Source organism: Carassius carassius, chromosome 42 (genome assembly GCF_963082965.1).
Source record: "Carassius carassius chromosome 42, fCarCar2.1, whole genome shotgun sequence".
Classification (NCBI taxonomy): domain Eukaryota; kingdom Metazoa; phylum Chordata; class Actinopteri; order Cypriniformes; family Cyprinidae; genus Carassius; species Carassius carassius.
In genome coordinates, this window is record NC_081796.1 from 20,183,660 (window position 1) to 20,197,629 (window position 13,970).

Genomic DNA, 13,970 nt, shown 5'->3' on the forward strand with positions numbered 1-13,970 from the left:
TCTGCGTTTTCAAAAGGTTGCCAGGGTCTTGCTATGTGTTCTGAATGGTTGCCAGAATATTGCTATGTGGTTTCTTAGGCGTTGTTAGGTTGTTGCTTACTAACTTAAGTCTAACGATTCCACATCCAAGTCTTAAGGATATTCTGCTCCTTAGATTTAGTCCAGGATTTTTTTTCCCTTTTGAAAATTGTGATAGTTTACAGTGAGAGAGGGTTCCTGTGTGTTCAGGGGTTGCTTAAACATTCAGCTCCTAGAAAAAGGGAGTCAGTGGGGGAAAATTTTCTCTCTGGTGCAGGACATAGGTCAATCATGGCGCCAGACTACAGTCATGTTTCATGGGCAGAAGAATCCCCCTCCACTAACTCCCACACCAACAACTCACACCCACCCAGTACACACACACACACACACACACACACACACACACACACACACACACACACACACACACACACACACACACACACACACACACACACACACACACACACACACACACTCATAAAAGACATCCTCAGATCGTTCTGCTTATGTATAAATGCGACAGGGTCACCATAAGTGTTGAGTTTGTCACTCTTTGGCTGCAGCTTTTCCTGGCGTCAGCTAAAACAAACCCGCCCAATCTACACTTTGCATTCACTTCTGCTGGAAAATCCCAAGTTTCCGGCCCGTCCACTGGTCGCCTGCCGTCGTGTTTCTTTTTTTTCCTTCTTTGTGTTCCTCCTTCTCCCTTCCACCAGGTCTGTGCCAGATATGCTCAGATCCACAGTGCCGCTCGTTGCATTGTTAAGGTTGCCTGCGATCCAGAGCAGGACATGTCAACACCATGGCCTTCAGAGACCGCAGTTGAACGCAGCTGGCTGACAGAGATAGAGTGAAAGAAAGTACGAAAGTGAGTGGAAAAAGAATGGGTGTGGAAACAATATATATTTGAATTAAGAACAAGGTTTATACCAGTTTTTCCATTGTTCTACATACAATAACATTTTGTTTAACTTTGTAATCTCTTGCTTTTGCTTCAGAATAATGAATCAATGTAAACGATCACCACAAGCATTGTTTGACTCTATTGCCAATCAAACTGGTTATTCAAAAAAAACCTATAAAAGAGCACTGCTGATCCTTTATAAAGAAGCATGCCCTCCATATTTTTTGCTGAGCTTTACTTTTTAGGAGGAAGTCACAGTCATTGTCCTAAAATATTGCTGAAGCCTGTTTGGTCACCTCCGTTCATCTGCTGTTGATTATAGAAGCTGATCTAATCTCAGCGTGACACATCTGGCACAAACAAGTCCATGAAAAAAAGCAATATTGGTAACTTTGCTGAGGCTTGTGGAGAAGGATTGAGCTTTGGAAGGCCCCAATCCCGCTCCGCTGTGAACTCACATTGGGAGTCAGTTTTAAAGCATCTATAAAATGGTAATGTTAGAGAACATGTAAGCACCTCCAGGTTAACAAGTATATATGCTCTGCTGGAAACAGTAGTGCTTTTTAAAGAGTGCTATTCATATTTATTATGTCTTTAAACTTAATAATCACACTCACGGATGGGGGGAAAAGCAGCACTGTTTTTAATTAAATATTTTGGGGGTTGTATAACATACATGCATTTTGGAAAATTTGTTCGTTGGCTTGGGATTGGAAGGTACTCTGTGTTATGGAGCACCTGGAATGGCATAAGCAAATCATTTTGCACATCTCTTCCATCTTTATTTGACCCTCTAACTTTAACACTCACTATTCTAATTCTATTCTTTAAAAAAATCTAACTACCTTTCTAATCTTTTTGTATTCTATTTCTTTTCCTTTATTATGCAATTGTATGTGTGTGTGTGTATGTGAAAAGATATCTAACACTAGCTTGCTCTATTCTTTTTTTTCGGTTTATCGGTTTTCTTTTTTTTATTATATTATTTAAAATCCCATGCTAGGTGTACTGTGTTAACCTAACTGAGACTTGTTATAGCACTTATATATCATTGCTCTTTTTGTTGTTTTTGATTGCTTCCACTGTCCTCATCTGTAAGTCGCTTTGGATAAAAGCGTCTGCTAAATGAATACATTTTGTCATGTGAAAACTATAGTTTATACATAGCATATAGCATATACATGTTTGGACAACAGGAAGAAAATGTGGTTTCCTTTTTGGACCCTGAAATTTATAATTGACTTTTTTTTAAAGGGGCCCACCTAAACCTGTCATCAAGTTGATGGGAGTAACAGAATATCTCTTTAAATCAGATGGCAAGAAATGGTCAGCCCCGAGAAGCACAATACATGGAATACCCCCTAGACTTTGTAAATGGGACCAGATTGCAACCACATGTTAAAAATCAAATACAGTCAGAATTTGGTCATGTTTTCTCGAACAAGAAAAACACAACATTACAACAGAATAATACTTGAATCTGTATGAAAATCAACATGTTTCTGAATGAAGATACATCAGTTTATTAAAACAAAACTGTAAATAATTTAAACCCTGTTGGAAAATCCAGCGCTTTGGAACATGGTAGATGGTTTCTAGATGCTGATGCAAGTTGGTCATTAGTTCAAGTTCTAGTACAAGATGTTTTTCAAATTTAGACCAACTAATTGGACCAGCTAATGATGATCAACTTACACAAGCTAGAAATTAGTCTAATACAGTCTAATACTTAACCCTGCTAAGCCTTTACATAAGGATTCAAAGCTCCATTTTAATTTTGGTGGGCATTAACATAATGCAATGCAATACAACAATAACTGAGAGATGTACAAAATAACTTCTCAAAAGTCTTTTGTATCACATTTGATACATTTTAACAAAAAAAAAATCTAAAATTATGTAGGAATAATTAAAAAAAGAAGAAGAAAAAAAAAACACCTGCTAAGGGCATGAACTGTTAATAAGATGACAGAAGACATGAGTACAACATACTCTTCACAAAGGTTTATGATGTTTATAATTAAGAGTCCCAAGAAATTCATTTATCATATATGATAAAGCATGGTCTATAGGGTTAAAGGAACAGTTCACTCAAAAATGTAAATTCTTTCACAATTTCCTCACCTTCATGTTGTTTTCAGATATGTCTTCCATGGAAGTCAAACAGAGATGTTTACACCATTCACTTCAACAGTTTCGTTCTGAAACAAAATAAAACTGAACAGTGATTAAGCTTCACTGTCATTCTGCCAAGCATCTCCATTTGTGTTCCATAGAATAAGGAAACCCCCAGGGGTTTGGAAAAACTTGAGTGGGAAAATGACGACAGCATTTAAATTTGGAGTGAATTGTGACTTTAAACAGGATTTTCCATCAGGACAACCATGATATATAATAAGACGAGTTTTATGCTAAGCTACGAAACTTTCACAAGTAATTATTATATATTATGATCGCACTGAACAGAAAAGCATAAACGAAAGAGGCTTTACATGTATATCGTTACAGGAAAGCAAAACCTGCACTTCGTTTCCTTGATAGTCAAGCGGTGCCCCGCCTCCATGTTTTTTTCATATGTAGAGAAGGAATTCTGCCCCAGCTTTTGTCTCGAGCTGCAGTAACACACGCAATGGTCAGCATGTCAAGCTCACACACCATGCAGTATATCGGACTTCTGCTGCTGGCTGCAATTCTCCTGCAAACAATAGCCGTGGCTGTGACTTTCATATACTTCAGCAACGTCTTATCGACGGTAAGGGCCGTTTAAATTACGCGTTTTCATGCACGTTACCTCAGAACTTGTGTAAAATTCGCCTGACCGCCTTGCTGTGCATGTTTCACATCGGAAATGCACACTTTAGAGCAAATATGAATTGTTTGCAAGCATTTCTCGCTTCGTTTGCTGAGGTTTCTGCCTGCATTTTGTTTAGTGGACAGCTGCCAACAGGTCGCTCAGTGGAGACTGAAGTGCAAGTTGAGCAACAGGAGTCGACAATCAATGGCAATGCAGTTATTTAAAAGTACAAAAAAGTCAACATTATAAAATATAAAATGCAAAATGTAACGTTTTATGATTATTATAATACAATAATTTCAAAATGAGCACATCATGGTTTGATTTGTGCACTGTATGCATAGAAAAGATTGTATAATTTCATAAAATTATAGAATGGATAGATCTACGATAATGGCATGGATTGGCATTTTATCTAGGCTATGCAAAACATTATAAATTGAACATACCGCGTCTTGTTTGTTACAAACAATGACGCGATTTCAAGCTATCATTTTATAAATAGATACGCATTATATAATTATCTTAGCGTTGTATGCAAGTAGTAAAAAATATACCATACATACTAATTGTTAGTAACGATAAGATTTTATATTTTCATTTTCATGATTATAAAAACAAGTCTTATTTTTTTTTGCGATTAATGGATGTAAAAATAATCAACCAATCATCAATTAAAATCAATTAGATATAATATAGATATATATCAATATAGATATAACTTGATTTTGCATTGCATAAAAAATAATGACAATTTTATGAAAGTATAATTTCTGAAAGTATCAAAATTTTGTTTGTGTGTGTGTGTGTGCATTTTTTGTGTACAAACGAGAATATCTAAACTTTTGACTGCCATGTACCTACGTTTGATTAAAAAAAGTACATGCAATATCATTGTGTTTGCTTTTTATGCATGCAAAACAATAATTCATATTTAGTGCAAATGCGAAATGTTTAACTAGTAGGCTACACAAAAAGCTTTTTGCCTGGTCACCGAGCAGAATATTTAGTTATAATTGTTTTTAAACCATCTTCCTAATAACAAAAATACTTAAAAAAAAAATCTTTTACAGATGAAAGAAACCTTCTCCAAGAGCAGCGTGTCGTGTCTGATGCGCGCCAACCTCAGAACGATAAAGGGGCAGGAACTGAACGCGGATGAGGGGAAAGACGACCCCTGCTGGCAGGTCACGCAACAGCTCCACTTTCTGATTGAAAAGGTATCCGCTTTAGAGGGGCCGTGAATCATAAAGCTGGCCAGGGTGTAGAGACAATGAGTCCATTTATGACTTGGATCGTTTTTCCTTTTTTAATTAATAGAGGAATTTCCTTAATATTTCCAAGCTTAAATTGAGGAAACCCAAATATAAGAAATCGTATATTCACATCTCTCAATGTGAAACTTGAAATTGAATCTTTTATAAATTGTATTTTTTTTCTCTTTCTTTCTTTTTTTTTTTTTTTTTTTTTAACAGTCAATGTCCAGTCGTTACCAGAAGGAAATTTCGTCTGCCGTCAAAGGTATTTCATAACACATTCATACGTTAAGTTTATAAGAAGACATAAACTATGAGTGAATTAACCTTTGGGCTTTTACCAGATGAAGTCTCGCGTGTGCTTCCCTCATTGGTGATCCAAGATCAAGATGATTCCCCTCGGCCTAAAATCGCAGCACATGTGACCGGGAGCTATTTACCAGAAAAAGATGGAGGAGGTATGTCTAGTTCCTGGAAATACTTGATTTTATTCAAGTTAAGCTTTGTTTATTAGCTGCTGGAATTTGGTTAAGTTTGAGTTCTGCGACTCTTTTCTGTTTCCTTTTTTGTACTGAATTATTACAACAACAACATATCGTTTATCTTTGGGTCCACATTCACCTTTTAAGTGCACCAAGACATGCTGCCAGACTGGATTACATCCAGATCAGATAGAAAACCACTATGCTATGCAAAAACAGCATTGCATCCCTGCAAATAAACATTGGTTTAATGATAGCTTCCATAAAAGGAAGCTCATAAACCTTTAATGTAGGTCAGAGGGCGTCTTCCTCCTTTAAAAAACCAAACAGTTTCATCATATCTCTGTGGCTGTTAGCCTGAAACAAAAAGCTGGTTTGTAACTCGAGCCGAGTCTTTGAAGCAAGCACCCCGTTACGTTTGTCTGCCAAATACTGAAACAATGCAGCTTTTCTGTCAAAGCCGACCCATAATCCTTCTCTTTGGCTTGACAATGCAGGTCACCCGAACAGGAAGGTGTACGGCCAGAAGATTCAGTCGTGGGAGTCCGAAAAGGGTCTGGCTTTCCTACAGAACGTGGAGTTAAGCGATGGAGAATTGGTGGTGCCACAGGCCGGGCTTTATTACATCTACTCCCAAACTTACTTCCGACACACGCTCATCGAGGAGGATGAAAGTGCCCGCGGGGAAGTGGACGGGACGTCAGGCGATTCGGTTCGGGGGAAACCGATGTTGCAGTATGTTTATAAAAAAGTAAGCTCGTATCCGGTGCCAATTTTGCTAATGAAAAACGCTCGGACGACCTGCTGGTCACGTGACGCAGAATACGGACTGTATTCCATCTACCAAGCGGGGCTTTTTCAGCTTGGAGGAGGCGACAGAGTGTTTGTGACGGTCAGCAATGTAAGCACCATCGACATGGATGAGAAGTCAAGCTTCTTCGGAGCGTTTTTGGTCAGCTAGTGATGCACAGCCAGGAAATACCACATCTGGTGGTTTGTTGTGAGCTCTAAGAAGAGCGACAAGACTCTGCTTGCTCCGTATTTCTACCTGAGCTTTCTTTGAACAGCTGCCAAGCGCCTTAAAACATTTGGATGCGCTTGCCGAGATGCTCCTTCTCTTGCCAAAACAGTTAACCTTGATTGACAAGAGCTCGGAAAGGTGCAAATATTTGGCACTTTTTTACAAACGGCCAGCGGATCCGATCTTAAATCAGCTCCTTGGTGAAATGTGTCGGAGCTCAAATCCAGCACGTCTGCCTGGAGGGGCGACGGAAAACGAGGGGCTTGCCAGTACATTTAGGAGTTGTTTGGACATGATGCCTCTGTCTGGGCAGGAAAAAGGAAGGTGTGAGTTTAAGCAAGACTTTTAACAACTGTGGAAGAGCTGCAGGCTTTTCTTGTCCTCTTTGGACCTGTGATTGTATTATACATCTTTTAAAGACAAACTGCATATTGGGATGTTCTAAAGACTTCTTAATCATGCCTTGATTGTATTATTGACATGATTGTCAGTTTTAGCACTATTAATGTCTGTATTGTGAGTGATTTTTATATCATAATTCATTCCTTAAGCATGAATCTTGTACATTAGCTAAATGTGAAAAAATCACTGTGACATTGTAAAATGGTAAATCGTCTTAAAATTGACTTTTGTATATACCTTTACTTTTACCAGCGCTGAACATAAAACTAAAGATTTCTGCATTTTGGTTTGTTCTTCGTAGTGTTTCAGTTTTATTGTAACATTTTATCTGAAACTGACTTTCAGTTAAAAGTAACTATGTACGTTACAGTACACTGTGTTCTTCACTTCTGGATATTTTTCATACCCAGACCATAATTCTTTGTATTAAATATGTACATTTTACATAATGTTGGAAAAACAATAATTGGGTTGTTTGATTCATTATACCTTTTAAGACCATGTAACTATATTACCTCAGTATTGTTTCTAACAGTCTGAGTTAATTTAATACTATTGTAACATGTTACAGTATTGATGCAGTAACATTGTCTTCAAATATGATTTTTATGTGTGTGTGTGTATATATATATATATACACACACACACACACAGCAAACAATATATAGAGACTGATGTTATATTAGGTTTTTTATTTTTATCAAATATTTCCAACTATCCACTGGAACTATTATTTTTTGCCCTTTTTGAGTCGATATGTTTATTGACTCATTTTACTTAGTCAAAAATCTGTTTCTTATTATTATGGTAACATGTTTTTATGGTAAAATTGATTTGATTTACTACACCTATTTACTAAGAACAAAGAGGTTATGATTATGCTATGAGCAAAATAGTAACTCATTTTGTCTTTATTCTGTCCACTTGTGGTAACGGTTCACAAATACACTTACTGGGCAGAGATCCATAACATTACTGCACTCCATGGATTTGTTTGATTTCACTATTAAGAACATATGATTTTAGTTTACCATCTAGTGTACTTTGGAACATGAGTGATTAATAGTTATATTTTTAACCACTGATGTTTCAATAGCAATATAGATGGTTCAAAGGTACTGTAAATAAAGACGCTACACAAAAACGTACATAATATTTATGGATTTTCCCATTTTCAAGTGGCAGAATGAAGCCAAGTATTAGTGCCTAACTAAGCAATATTTTTTCCTGAGCTTTTTCCTTATGTCAGCCCCTGTAAAGTGATTTTGCAATGGTGAAGAAGAGCTCCCAGCTCAAACAATGCCACCTCCACAAGCTATACCCACCTTCATGTTACTTCTTGTTGACTTTATCGGGGAAAAAAACAACACTGCACATGTTCAGTTCACTCATGGACAGCCATAGAAGTTATGCACTTACATATGGACAACATATGTTTCATTGCAAAGTCTTGTTGTGATTGTAATACATTCTTGTAATTGTTTGCAGCACCCATTGTTTAACATTGCATGTCTGAGCAGCTGTGTTTAGTTTGGATATATATATATATAGCCACACTCATTAATACATCAATCATTCAAATGACCTTTCTAAACTTGTCAATGATTTATAACAAAATGATTTTAAACAAAACATGCAATGCAACTTCTACGATAAAGTGATGTTTGAAATGAAAGACAAGAGTCGTGTTGTTGGGATTTTTCTTTTTTTGTGGAAATATGTTACATTTATATTACAGGTATTTAAATGCCCCAAGGAGGAAAAAAAACAAACAGTTTGAGACAGCAAAAACTAGCACAATCAGGACAACAACATAATTTAGACAGAAAAACCGTACATACTGCATCTCTGTGACTTGCATCTGTAGAAATGGTATCCAGCTGATGCCCTGGGTGGACCGTGATCTATGTTAAGTGATACCCAATAAATACTGCAAATGTTGTTAATGTAACTTACAAAATATATCATAAAATGTAATTTTTAAATCGAATTCCTTAAGTCTGTGTACAAAAACGGTTTATAAATACAACCAGTCTCTACTGATGCTGTAGGGTACCATTCATTTATCAGGTCTCATCCTCTAACCTACAAACTGATAATCTTCCACATATGCACATATCGTGACCCACAACAATGAGGTCAAGTATATCTTGCCAAAGATCATGCCTTAAAGATCACTTGTACTTTAAAGTAAAAAAAATTTTTTTTATAAAAAAATAAAACCTTTTACAAAAGAAACTCTCGCCTTACAGTATCCTGACTCACCGCTCCTTCTTAAGGTGTGCAAGAAAACCAAAACGAACAGTACTAACGATTTTAAGGCACGAGCTTCAGCAATAACTAATTTAATTGATAATGTGAACTGGAACAGAATCACAGTAGCTGCCTTATCGCTGACTCTGCTGGCATCAGTCCCTCAGCCCCATCAGCAAGTCGGTCTGGAATACAGGGCGATGTTAAAGGAAAATCATCAGGTACTCAGTCAAACCTCATGTCCAATGGTTCATCGTATCCTTTGTCTTCGTGAGGCCCCGTAGCCAAGAAGGAGGCCACAGGCGAGCCAGCCGCCGTGGAGACATTGAGCATCCCACCGGCGCCGCTACCTGTGGTGTTCCGCACTGCGATGCTGGTGACGTTGATGCCCAGAGTGAGTCTTGTCTGCTCGAGTGCCTTCTCTGGCACTGCGAAAGCCTCCAGCTTTTTTTCGCCATTGGCCATGTAGGAGTTCTGGCAGCCCCTGCATATGCAGTCCAGACAGGCTTTGCGGTTGGAGTAACAGGGGCATCGCTGTCCACGGCATGTAAGAACACTTGGGTTTTGAGTTGCTCTGCCACACTTGCAGCCCTTTTTCTCTTGCGTCTTTTTGTACAACACTTTCGTGGGGCTCCCGGGAATGAGGGCGTTAGTCAGAATCCGTTCTTTTGTCTTCTCCTTTGACTTTGGAGTGCCTTGTTTGGACTTAGTGTATGCCTTTTTGGGTCCATGGTTATCAATGGTCTTTTTGACAGTTTTAGCAGGCACTGGTAATGCCTTGCCCACCTTAGAAAGGCCCCCACCGTTGGGCACCGCCGCCATGTGGGGGATAGTCTGAGTGGGAGATTTAGGTTCGGACTTGACTGGAACAGGGGCGGAGGCGCCCGATGTGGGGCCGCGGATGAAGGTGGAAATATGTACGGGTTGAACCTTCTCGCTGTCGCTTTCTGACCGTGAGCGCTTCCGGTTGGACCTTGGCATTCTAGGTGTCACTGCGGAACAGGATATTCCCAAATGTTGTGGATTCTTTTGGGACATTGGGTGCTGGGGGACAAAAACTTCCTGCGAGTCTTGCGGGAGAGAGGAGAGCTGCCGAGCAGAGTTGACCAATGCAAATGGTCCATTCAAGTTTCCTGAAGGTTCAAGAGTCGACTGCAATATTGCAGGACACTCATCCTGGGCAACGTGTTCTGGTTCTAGAGTCCTGAGCACTTCCTCTACACTCAAGAGGAGAGCCCCGCCATCATGTTTAATATCCTCACCAAAGCCACAAATGTCCATGGTGCTGGTACAAAGCTCCTCGCCAGCAGCTGCCACTGCCTCGCACACGGGGATCTCATTTGTGAACCTCTCTTGTTTCACTGCGTCGCCCCCGCTTTCCACTGAGTCTGGAACACTAGACTCTAGTGAAGGTAAACTGGCGGTCAACTCCTCCACGTTGGTCAAACCATTGCAATCCTGGAGACCATTCACTCCTAGAGGACTGAGGTCTTGCTCTTTGATCTCTGCCGATGGGGACTGGCCCTCATCGGGGAGAGTTTCTGAGGTCGAGGGTGTAGGAGACTGGTTTGTCAAGCTCAGGGAGAGTGACTCCTCCTCCTGTCTGTTGTCCAATGAGAGTCCCTCATTCAACAGCGCCAGGATGTCTGGGGACCCTCCCACAGTACTTGAAATGTGCTGGGCGAGAGGAGAATCTGCGATGTACTCGCAAATCTTTCTGTAGCAGTCCACCAAGATACACAGCTGCTTATTCTCTTCAAACTGCTCGTAGTCTTTACACCAGCTGCACGATGGTTTCATCATCATCTTTTTACCTTTACATAATTTACAGACATAGTGCTGGCACGATGAGTTGGTTGGAGCGATTGGATCTTGTAGCAAATTGCCTAAATAAAGAAAGAAACCATGTTTAGACCATGAAACAACAGAATAGGTATTATAACAACACATCTACACGCTAATTATTCAAAGATGCTGGATGCTGTACCTTTAAAGTGATTCCAATCACAGTTTAGTGATTCATTAGCAACACAATACAAGCACTACATTGCATCTAAATAAGACATGGTTCGGCAACATTCAAGAAAAACCCCATATGCATCTCAAATGCATATGCATTGTTTTTATAAACACATGCGTATAATGTAATATAATATAAATATTAAGCAATTACTGATGTGATTAGAAAATGGGAAGTCGTGGCCTAATGGTTAGAGAGTCGGACTCCCAATCGAAAGGTTGTGAGTTCGAGTCCCGGGCCGGCAGGAATTGTGGGTGGGGGGAGTGCATGTACAGTTCTCTCTCCACCTTCAATACCACGACTTAGATGCCCTTGAGCAAGGCATCGAACCCCCAACTGCTCCCCGGGCGCCGCAGCATAAATGGCTGCCCACTGCTCCGGGTGTGTGCTCACAGTGTGTGTGTGTGTGTTCACTGCTCTGTGTGTGTGCATTTCGGATGGGTTAAATGCAGAGCACAAATTCTGAGTATGGGTCACCATACTTGGCTGAATGTCCTTTCACTTTCAAATATACATGGATTATCAATAGCTATATTTTAAGAAAGAAAAAAAAGCAACGAATTACCAACTCATTCAAAATAATAGCACTGCTGCATACAGGGTTCCCACACCTATTGACCAAACAATTTTTGAAAACAATCAATGTATTATTTGCACCGGAAAAGTGCATTTCCAATTATATATAACTATATATATATAACTATATATATATAACTATATATATATATATATATATATATATATATGTGTGTGTATATATAAATTTCAGCATAAAATTATATAAATAATGATGTGCATTGCTGGATTTGTATACCGGAAATTTGATTAAATAATTATCTATAATTTATATTAACATATATAATGTTTCAATGTTACAGAAACCCAAATAATAATAAAAAAAAAATGGTTGGATATTAAAAACAAATTCTAACATAAAATTATAATGATTTGATTGCCTTTTTAAATTATATTGAAATAAATTTCAAATATATACATTTCTAAATAAATATTATATATACTATGAACGTTTCCACTGAAAAACCTGTAAAGATGGAATCTGGATAACTGGGCAATCTGTCTCAAGCAACCGGTTTTATCTGACTGAACAGGCAAGCCATTACTTTTCAACCACCATGCATCTATAAACACAGAGCCTCTATGCACTGCTGTGTGTCTAAATACCCAGGCTCCAGTTGTCATTGTGGGTCAGGAATCTGTGGACTGAATGGGGGTGTGTCATGGTCTGTGGAGATTTGAGAGCACCTTATAAGCATGCAGTGATCAAGCAGAAGTGATCATGCAAGCATGCAGTGATGAAGCAAAATAAACGGGCTCTCACCACACACAAGGCAGGCTAGAGACTGTCTGAAAAAAGGCAAGAGCTTATAGATTTCCGCCAAAGCCTGGGGGTCCCGGGGATCGCACTGCAGCACCGACCGACAAGCTGACACGTAGAGAGTGGTCGCATTCACCGGGTTCATCTCAGCAGTGTCGAGCTAGACAGATCCAGTTCGGGGAGGAAAAAAGATTAGGAGCGACAGTACAAGGCTTCAGCCCACGTATCATCAATGTCGATGAACTTGCGCGTGCAATTCCGTCGAGTGTGAAATGCAGGGGAGATTTCAGCAGATATGGTTGTCTTTGCGTTACATCGCATGCATTAAAACCACTCCATCTTAACGTTTGCCCCTCTTCCACGGCACGAAATACGGCCAAATCATCATCGTCGTCATAGGATAAAAGCACATCCACTCGGTTCCGATTGAAAACACATTCAGCGATGCATTTGCACAATTTCTTGCATTATTTTTTTTTTAATTCAACAACAACACACTGGTGGCGCTCTTCACCCCACCGGGCCTGCAATTAAGTTACCACCAAATTCAACAGAGAGCACAGATTGCCTCCTCGTCTTATCCTGGATGAACGCAGTCCTTATGTGGAATGCTACTCCATAGGTTTATTTATTATTCTTGTCGTGCGTACATGTAAGTTAATCAGCCTCATCTCATAGCGACAGTACACAAGCACCGTCACTCTGTTATTGTCCGCCACTCTTCATAGCGCTGCAAACAAGAAAACAGGCCGCTTTTTGTGCAACCGGTCTTCCAGTGCGTTAGGCTGCCAGATATTCACCGTGCATGCTTGCGAAGTGAATCCAGGTCGGGTGTAACAAAGCCCCGTTGAGTTAGCTGCCCGTTGGATGTCAGTGTGAGCTGCGCCTCGGAAACAAAAACAGGCCGCTTCGCTTCTTTTTAGGATTTATCCTGCCGTTTTCTTTTCGTTCGGGCGCGTCGCACGAGTTACGCGTGATAAATATGCGAATTTAATATCCACACTATATGCACAAATTATTATTTGGAGAAAAAAACGTATAGATATATATTCAGTAGCGATTTTGAAATGTATTTGAAAAGGCTTATCCCCTCCCTTCCTCTCTGCGCATTAGAACAAGGAGGGGGCGCTGCTGTGAACATCTCGCGAGAGCAAAACAAGAACGGCTATGGAGAGGGGTGCTTCCGTGATAGTCTCGCGATACTTTTCCCGGCTTGGAGGCTGTTATTTAACTCGCGAGAAGAGAACGCAAACTAGTGTGGGCGACTGGTTCCCTTGGTTACATAAACGTTATAATGTGGGGCGTGGCCCCGAAAAAAACAAATAAACATAACAGACGGCAAGTAAAATATCCAGACACATTATTAAAATAGCAAAGTACGTGAAATTATTTCCCTACACTTTACATTATCTATGTTTGTTTTTTGTCATTTCAACAGCGCAATCTAATGCGTGCAGTAATTAATATTAAGCTGTGAA

General features: G+C 39.5%; 2 protein-coding genes and 1 long non-coding RNA gene across 4 annotated transcripts; 1 reads left to right on the forward strand and 2 right to left on the reverse strand.

Annotated features, from left to right (window-relative positions):
• Positions 1 to 514: 514 nt before the first annotated feature.
• LOC132124119 (uncharacterized) lies at positions 515 to 3,632 on the reverse strand. The gene is made up of 3 exons (XR_009426718.1): positions 3,448 to 3,632; positions 3,053 to 3,129; positions 515 to 860 (listed from the first exon to the last, which is right to left on the reverse strand). It is a non-coding gene; the product is annotated as an uncharacterized LOC132124119 (long non-coding RNA).
• Positions 3,462 to 7,392, forward strand: LOC132124118 (tumor necrosis factor ligand superfamily member 10-like). The gene is made up of 5 exons (XM_059534953.1): positions 3,462 to 3,680; positions 4,796 to 4,942; positions 5,198 to 5,243; positions 5,323 to 5,436; positions 5,958 to 7,392. The coding sequence occupies exons 1-5, from the start codon at positions 3,558 to 3,560 to the stop codon at positions 6,419 to 6,421; spliced, it is 894 nt and encodes a 297-aa protein (XP_059390936.1). The 5' UTR covers positions 3,462 to 3,557; the 3' UTR covers positions 6,422 to 7,392.
• Positions 7,393 to 8,571: 1,179 nt separating this feature from the next.
• Positions 8,572 to 13,623, reverse strand: LOC132124121 (E3 ubiquitin-protein ligase MSL2-like). 2 transcript variants are annotated; one of them, XM_059534957.1, is made up of 2 exons: positions 13,293 to 13,623; positions 8,572 to 11,022 (listed from the first exon to the last, which is right to left on the reverse strand). In XM_059534957.1, the coding sequence occupies exons 1-2, from the start codon at positions 13,297 to 13,299 to the stop codon at positions 9,362 to 9,364; spliced, it is 1,668 nt and encodes a 555-aa protein (XP_059390940.1). In that variant the 5' UTR covers positions 13,300 to 13,623; the 3' UTR covers positions 8,572 to 9,361. The 2 variants fall into 2 exon arrangements, with proteins under 2 accessions (XP_059390940.1, XP_059390939.1); XM_059534956.1 differs by having other exon boundaries at positions 12,496 to 13,623.
• Between the last annotated feature and the right edge of the window lie 347 nt (positions 13,624 to 13,970).

Excerpts from the sequence above, each read along its gene's own strand:
- LOC132124118 (XM_059534953.1), top strand. The coding sequence starts at position 3,558 with ATGGTCAGCATGTCAAGCTCACACACCATGCAGTATATCGGACTTCTG. Across the intron at positions 3,681-4,795 it reads TCAGCAACGTCTTATCGACG|ATGAAAGAAACCTTCTCCAA; the intron begins GTAAGGGCCGTT and ends AATCTTTTACAG. Across the intron at positions 5,244-5,322 it reads AATTTCGTCTGCCGTCAAAG|ATGAAGTCTCGCGTGTGCTT; the intron begins GTATTTCATAAC and ends GGCTTTTACCAG.
- LOC132124121 (XM_059534956.1), bottom strand. The coding sequence starts at position 12,637 with ATGAACCCGGTGAATGCGACCACTCTCTACGTGTCAGCTTGTCGGTCG. Across the intron at positions 11,023-12,495 it reads TCTAGCCTGCCTTGTGTGTG|GCAATTTGCTACAAGATCCA; the intron begins GTGAGAGCCCGT and ends TTCTTTATTTAG.